The following is an 8,136-nucleotide window of genomic DNA, read 5'->3' as shown; positions in this document are numbered from 1 at the left end:
CTGAATCCTTGCAATCACAGGAGATTGGTGTTGCCAGGAAATGTAAAGAGGAACTTCTAACTCTGCATCATTTAGCAAAGATTTCCTGGTTTAGTGAAAAAAAACTCCAGAAGTTCTTCAGCCGAGAGGACAAAAAGTGAATTTTTTGTGGGAAGGGGGAAAGAGGAAAGGAAATGGGAAATGGGAAAGGCAAAAGGAAAGGAAAATCCCCAAAGGTGCTGAACCTTCTCTTTTCCCAGCCCACCATGCTCCAGCTGTGCTGCCAGATGTTGCCATCCAGCTGCTCCTTCCAGCTCCAAGGAAAAATCCAATTACCTGTGCATTTCTGGCAGCTTCATTAGAACAGGCACAGCCAGGTGTGACGTGGTTTTATCTTTTCCATGACTGGAATTGGAATTCCAGGGCCGTCCGTGGCTCTTCAGTGCAGCAATATCTGCTCCTCTTCTACCCCATCCAGTCTCTCCCAAAATTTGGGTCCAGGAGGAGCCTTTTCAGTGCAGGGGTCATTTGGGAACCCTTTGGAATGAGAGCTGATTTTCCATCATTTCCTGCCCGCACAAATTAGTGGTGGCTTCCCTCTAAGCTGCCAAAAAGTGGGAATTTCTCTTCAGCTGTTCTCAAACCTCAAGAATTCCAACAAAATTCCAAGAGTTCCAGAAAATGAAGCTCAGAAATAAAATTTGCAATGCAGAACTTCGTCTCAGGGAAGACTTTTTGCCTTGAGTGAGGATTTTCCGGTGGGATGTACATCAGGATTGTGTCACTCTGGCTGTTGTTATTTTACAAGTGCTGGAAAGTCAAAGTATGAGGAGAGGGAGAGTGGAAAAAAATCCCATCCCAGCACAAGCAGGATGTGGAATTCTGTTGGAAACTCCCCCTTGCTCAGGATGATGGATTTTCATGGGATTTCCTTTTTCCAGTTGGGGCTGGATCCAGGGTCTCTGGGGGGTGGGACAGACTCCAAGGGGGCAACCCCAGGGGTGGCCAAGAGAGTTTGAAGCTGGGATTTCTCAGCCTGGGTGAGTTCCTGAGGAATTCCTACCCTGGAGACTCAATAAAACCTTCCCTGGGGCTGAAACAAAAGGATTCATTTGGTGTGCTGGGACTCTCAGTGCTGGAAAACTGACAAGAATGAGGTTCTCCAAATAAATAAGGAAAAAAAAATCTTTTTTATTTGGAAGGGTCTCAAAGCTAAAAGAAAATCCAGTAACAAGGTTTCCCCAATAAATAAGGAAAAATTGGGTTTTTGGAAGGGTCTCAAAGCTGAAAAAAAAAAAGCCAATAACAAGGTTCCCCAAATAAATAAGGAAAAACTGGGGTTTTGGAAGCCTTTGGCTGCTCCTGCTGTTTCCAGTGTCACATGAGAGGGTGCAAAGTGGTGGGACAAAGAGAGAGGGAGGGGGCTGAAGGGTCTGTACCCCCTCACCCCTCGCTGCAGCAAAGGGACATGTCTGCACCAGCTCTGTGAGAAACAGGGAAGTTTCATGTGTCCAAATATAAAGGATAAAATTACTTCTAAACGAGCATTTTCTTTGCCAACATCATTATCATTTCACAGTGAAATGTCAATAAATTCACCCCCTATAATTGCATTAATCCACCTATGAGATGTTGGTTATTGAGTTTTGTACCCCAGAACTTTAAAGCAAAGAACAATCCTTGAAATGCATGTAAAGCACAGTCACTGGAGATTGCCACTACCTCCTGCAGCATTTATTCCCATCAAATTTAATTGTAAATATGTTTTCCCAGTCTCTTTAGTTCATATGCCACACTCTTGGGACAAAAAGAGGCTTTAATGTGAATTATTATTAAGGTAAACACACAATAACAACAATTTCCTTCAGTGAAATAAACAGAGACCAACATTCATTAATTAACCTTCAAATTTCTGGTTTTATTTTACAACTTCAAGTTAAACACAGGGAGCACAAATCTGGCTGAAGTCATACGAGCCCCCCAACTTCAAATTATTTTTTCAAGTATCTGAATATTTTATGGACCAACATCTTGAAACATTATTTCATGCTAAATCAGTCATCTCAAAACATTTTATTCTACTTTATTTGGACTCAAATTCTCCATAATAATGGCCTGCCTGGGTGTAATTAAAATTAGGATGGAGGTTAAATATAGGTAAAATTACAGCTTCAAATCCACTTTGGTAACATCAGCTGCATCTTTTTTTACAAAATTAATCAGATATGAAGTCTGACAGGAATTCTACTCTAAAAAACAGAGTTTTTCCCTTCAGTCCTCACTCTGAAAGATGAACTTTATCCTCAGGCAGCTCTGCTGGCTCGTGACTGCTTTGAACACAGAACACCTGGCTGTGAACTGTTCTGCTGCATTGGGAGGGCAAAAGCATTCCAGGGTGACAAAAAAGCACTTTGGAAATTGAAAAGTGGTTTTAAAAATATGGGAAAACGCAGAGGTGTGGCCGATTTTATTGTCCTTCCAAGCTCCACTGCAGGGTGTAGTTCTGGCCCAGTTTCAGCTGGAGTTTGGTGATTTTCAGGAGCTGGGAATAAAAGACACACAAAATGCACATTTAGTAACTGGGCCCTGAAGATCCACAGTGTTTTCTGTGTTCCAGGGAGAAACTGCATTCTCATTTTATACTGCAAGAGTTTATTTCCCTTTTTTAATTTACATTTGTTTATATATCACTACACACACAGTTGAACCAGCACAGATTTGGGAGTCTGACCATGGCTCTCTGATCCCTCCCTTCACCCACGGGCTCTTTTAGAGCTGAGGTTTCTTTTGTTTTAAAAATAAAGGAATTTTTTTAAAGTAGAAAAACTTTGAATACATGGCAATTCAACAGTGCATATGAATTTTTTTTCCATCAAAAAGTCAACAGCAGAATCTCAGAGAAGGTTTTTCTCCTGTCACATCTCCCAGGTTGCAAGGAAGCAGTTAGGGAACAAAATCCACTGCCAGAAGTGGCATTGAATTGTATTAAAGAATCATTACCTGATGGCATCCTGTGCCTCTTTCTGAAATCTGGTTTATTTTAAATATGGTAAATATATGTGTATTTTAAACATGGTAAATACGTGCATTTTAAAATACAGTAAATATTTTAAATATGCTAATATAAAAATTTTAAATATGCTAAGTATATAGGTATTTTAAATATGCTAAATATACAAATATTTTAAATATGCTAAATATACAACTATTTAAAATATGGTAAGTAAAATATTTTAAATATGATAAATATATAAATATTTTAAATACTGTAAATATATAAATATTTTAAATACGGTAAATATATAAATATATTAAATACAGTAAATATATAAATATTTAAAATATGGTAAGTAAAATATTTATATATTTACCATATTTAAAATATTTTAAATAGGCTAATATATATTTTTAAAATATGGTAAGTAAAATATTTTAAATATGATAAATATATATTTTAAATAGGCTAATATAAAAATTTTAATGTGATATATATATATTTTAAATATGGTAAGTAGAAATATTTTAAATTTGATAAATTTATAAATATTTTTAAAAGGCTAATAAAAATTTAATATGGTAAATAGATATATTTTTAAATATGGTAAGTAAAAATATTTTAAATTTGGTAAATTTATAAATATTTTTAAAAGGCTAATAAATTTAATACGCTAAATATAGCTATGCTTTTAAATATGGTAAGTAAAAATATTTTAAATATTTTAAATCTCCAGAGGTTTAAGAGCACAAATGCAGGTTTTTGACCCTTCAAGCAGCATCTCACCTTGTTCTTGCTGTATTCGTACTGGTGGCTTGATGGGATTGCTGCCCCGTTCTGTGCCACTGACACCTGAGTGACATTCCTGGGCACCCCCAGGACCCTGATCTCAGTGAACGCGAGGTTGTTTGGGTCTGTGTAATTCTGGTGTGTAACTGTGATCTCCAGAACGTTCTGGAAGGAAGAGGGAAAGGCAAATATCAGAGGTTGGCATTAGGCTGGTGCAAGTCCAGAGCAGCTGTCCCCGGGTCATTGGAGCAGCTGGGACAGTGGAAGATGTCCCTGCCATGGAATGAGATGACTTTTGTGTCCCTCCCAACCCAAACCATGCTGTAATTCTGTGAATCCAAAGCTTCCATTTCAGCTTTTCAGTGGAAGTCCACTTCTACTTTTTCCGTCCTCACTCCGGTTTTTTGGGGTTTTTTTAAAATTTTTATTTCCTAATACCCGTGTGTTGTTATTTATTCTTAGATGCTGAAAGCTTTTCTCCACTTTGTTAGCCTGGCCAAATCCTGGGCTCTGCTGTGCTTTAATTGCCACTCAGCTGATTGATTTGAGGAGTGAGGAACAAGAAATTCTCAACCCCTGGCTGGGCAGCAAGAGCTGCAGGACAAAGCCCTCCTTCCCTGCCCTGTGTCACCTTCCAGGGCTCTGAGAGCTGCTCCAGCCTCTTCTCCTCCTTCCCTGCCCTGTGTCACCTTCCAGGGCTCTGAGAGCTGCTCCAGCCTCTTTCTCCTCCTTCCCTGCCCTGTGTCACCTTCCAGGGCTCTGAGAGCTGCTCCAGCCTCTTCTCCTCCTTCCCTCCTTCCCTGCCCTGTGTCACCTTCCAGGGCTCTGAGAGCTGCTCCAGCCTCTTTCTCCTCCTTCCCTCCTTCCCTGCCCTGTGTCACCTTCCAGGGCTCTGAGAGCTGCTCCAGCCTCTTCTCCTCCTTCCCTCCTTCCCTGCCCTGTGTCACCTTCCAGGGCTCTGAGAGCTGCTCCAGCCTCTTCTCCTCCTGCTTTTTGCCCTCCCAGGACAGTTCCTGCCTCCCCATCCCCTCCCTCAGCACTCACAGCCCCCACCTCCCATTCATTTAAGTCGATTTTGGATTTCTTTAGGATGTGCCCAAAGGTCCTGTGACATAATTCCATGTATTTGGTGCTCAGAGGGTGAGTGTTTCTCATTGTTGGTTAATTCAAGACCTCTTTAATTAGGCATTTCCTTAGGAGGTTTTTGTAAGAGCAGGGAAAGGTGCTTTTATTTTATGATCTCCTTACAACTGCAAATATTGAGTGTTAGCAAAACAAACTCCTTTCCTTAGCAATTAACACCCTTTTATTTGACAAAGACAGAATTAGATGAGAAGAAAGAACAGAGTGGATAAAATTAGAAGACATTGTGGCACACTGGAAAATAATGAAATAAGAAAGTGTGTTTTCTCCTACAATAGAAAGAGCTTTTCTTTTAAGCCAAACGTCCCTGTAATTAGAGCCTAATTTATTTCCAGATATTCCACTGGTTATGGAAATGAAATCTGACAATTGTGCTCAACAATACTCTTCAGATTCACTCCTAAATTCATTCTTAGCACAATTTAATCACATTTCTTGTAGCCTAGTAATCTGTGAGCACAATTTAGTGTAAGGTTGGGATACACAGACATTAGGAATACCCAAATTGAAATACCCACAGTTAAAAACAAACAAAAAAAAATCACCTGAAGTGACTATTAAATAAATATGAGCTAATGTGCTTACCTGCTTAGCAGTAAAAGATGTCAGCAGGTAAACACCATCTTCATATGCATCTGTTAAAAAGAAAGAATGAAAGAAATTGAATGAAATGTCTTTTGCTGGCCACCTTATTTAATGCATTATCAAAAATTTCTGTCCACAGTCAGCTTACAAATACAAGGGATGTATTTCTATGTAAATAAAGAGAAGTTGTTCATTTCCAGGAGATGAATGCTATTAGACATAAAATACTTTCAGCGTATATAAAGCTGAAATGAGGATAAAAGGAGAACATTTTAGGGGTGAGATATAAAAGCAGGCAAAGAAACAGCACTAGGGAGATCAGGGGAGTTTAGATGAGGAGAAAAACATTTGCTTGAAACACTGAAGAAATGAAGAGTCATTTCCACATCCCCCTCCACTGCCAGGTGGCAATTCCAGGTGACACCTGACGGGTGCTGCCTCTCTGAGGCCCCTGCTGGTGTTTCCCCAGCGCTGTGATTCAGCTGTCGCTGCCCTCAGAGCAGCGCTGGTCCCTGGCCTCTGGGGCTCCTGTCCTTCCTTCCCACACTCCTGGCAGTGTTATCCTGGGAGATGCCCCACCCAAATTCCACGTGTCATCAGCTTTCCCTAAATCTGGCCATCTGTTCTGGATTCCAATGCTGGCAGAGGGTGTGAAGCACCTCCAGCTCCACCTCCAGCCTCCTGCAGGCTCCCCCCAGGTCCCCATGCAAGGCACATTTCCTGCATTCCTGGTGGGAATTCATTGTTATTACAAGGGTAGTGCTCTCTAGGTGGGGAGGAGAAATGCCAGCTCAGTGTCCTTCACCTGCAGATAATTTAAATTTAGCCATGTTCAGGAAATCAGTGAGAGCTCTCACATGATCTGTGGTTGTGGTTCCCACAGGTTTGAGGAGGAGTCTTTGTTGCCTGCCTTTCCTCAGGCCCAGGGCACGAGTTCATTTATACAACACATAAATTCTGTAAATCACAGCGTGGTGTAGCTTCAGTCACGTTTCTGTAATGTTGGTCTGCAGGTTTCATTTCAGTTTTGCCTCTGAAGGTGAGTTCAGATCTGTCCCCCAGAAATGGCCTTGGCCAAGTCCACCCCTTCCCTCTGCTCCTCCCCGGACACCCCAGAGTTTGTTCCCTCTCTCCCCAGTTCACATCCTTGGGTTTGGTGTTGTCTGCTTAAATTTGGGCTTTGAATATCCCCAGGGATGGAGCCTCACTTGGCAGAGCCCAACCATGCCCACAGCAATAAAAAGGGTTTTAGGGAGGGAAGAAGGGCTGGCCGTACCGATGCGAACCCCATCGTCCCAGTAGAGGTGTCCTGCTGCAAGCTGAGCATCATCCAGGGCCACCGTGAGTCCCATCGGGTTCTTCCGGCTGTGCAAAACACAATTTTCTCTCAATTCCCTCAGCTGCTCACATTCCATATTCCCCAAATGGTGATTCCTTTCCAGAAAAGTCATGAACCGCCCAACCGACCTCCCACAGCCATCTTCCCATCCCATACTCCTAAAAACCATTAGGAAAAAAAAACCCCAAAAACCACCAAAATGACAAATTAAATTGAAAATTTTCACTTCTTCCTACCTGGAAGCAGTTGTTCTAGCAGGTGTTTGCCAAGGCAGGATGTATCCACCTCGGATGTGCAGGTTGATGTGCTCCAAAGGAGCTGATAGATTTTGGAACTGTTTCCTAAAGCCAGTGTCTGAGTTCTGTGTACAAAAAATATGAATTTTTACAGGGTTTTCCTTCAGAACAAAATGTAATATTTCTCTAGACAGGTTAATTAGGAGTTGTTACTACAAGAGTAACTGTTAATAAGAGAAACCCTGAAATTTTGGGTCTGTAAAAGGCTGGCCTGACCATGGGTGATGGCAGCTGAACCAAGGGGGCCAAGCAGGTGAAACACAAACCTGTGATTAATGAAGGGAGTTTTGATCCTGCTCTTCCTATTTCCAAATCTTTTATTATTTTCCAGGAAAAATTATGCAGCTAAATCTGGTTTTTTCTTTCTTCATTAGAGCATTCCACTACAAAAACCTTTTGTGTATCATTTGAGGGTTACAAAAAGTGAAAAGAATTCTAAATTAAAGGTATTAACTTCGCCTTTTCATTTATCATAACTCTAGTCATGTTATTATACATTATTATAAAGGAATTGAGGATTTTTTTTATTTCTTTTTATGTTTCTAAGAACTTATATTAAATGCAAATTAGGCAGGAGAATGTTCCCACCTCCCTGCCATGCTCAGCACTGTGAAAAGACAGAAAATCCAAGTTTTAAAATACAATTTTTTCAGGATGACTTACTGTGTGGTAATCATACCAGCGGGCATCGGGGAAGTAGGCGATCACACTCCGATCATTCTGCAGTTAAACACACAAATTTTAGGCACCTCAGATCAAAAAGTGAAGCTCAGTTAAACTGCCTTTCAGTAATCAATAAGCTTGAGAGCTCACCTCTTTCATCACGGGGCTGATGAGCAGGGCAGGACCCCAGAGGAACTGCTCGTCGATGTCCCACGTGGTCCTGTCTCCCACAAACCTGCCAGGAGGAGACAGCCAGAGCTGAGCTTTCCCAAAAATGTTCCTCCTTGAACACCCTTCTGTCAGTAATTTCACCTACCCTTTTCTAGTACCTGTTTCCTCATTGTTGC

The 8,136-nt window shown here is 41.1% G+C and overlaps 1 protein-coding gene across 1 annotated transcript in view; it reads right to left on the bottom strand.

Moving 5' to 3' along the window:
* Positions 1 to 2,439: 2,439 nt before the first annotated feature.
* The window catches only part of SI (sucrase-isomaltase), a 43,237-nt gene continuing 37,540 nt past the window's right edge, over positions 2,440 to 8,136 (bottom strand). The window contains exons 41-47 of the mRNA XM_066556436.1: positions 7,940 to 8,024; positions 7,790 to 7,846; positions 7,067 to 7,191; positions 6,768 to 6,856; positions 5,492 to 5,541; positions 3,761 to 3,928; positions 2,440 to 2,521 (exon numbers count right to left, since the gene is read on the bottom strand). Coding sequence (XP_066412533.1) covers positions 2,447 to 2,521; positions 3,761 to 3,928; positions 5,492 to 5,541; positions 6,768 to 6,856; positions 7,067 to 7,191; positions 7,790 to 7,846; positions 7,940 to 8,024 — 649 coding nt within the window. The 3' untranslated portion in view covers positions 2,440 to 2,446. The remainder of the gene's footprint in view (positions 2,522 to 3,760; positions 3,929 to 5,491; positions 5,542 to 6,767; positions 6,857 to 7,066; positions 7,192 to 7,789; positions 7,847 to 7,939; positions 8,025 to 8,136) is intronic.

Source organism: Molothrus aeneus, chromosome 10, assembly GCF_037042795.1.
Source record: "Molothrus aeneus isolate 106 chromosome 10, BPBGC_Maene_1.0, whole genome shotgun sequence".
In the NCBI taxonomy this organism is placed as follows: Eukaryota; Metazoa; Chordata; class Aves; order Passeriformes; family Icteridae; genus Molothrus; species Molothrus aeneus.
This window is presented reverse-complemented; position numbering and strand designations above follow the sequence as displayed.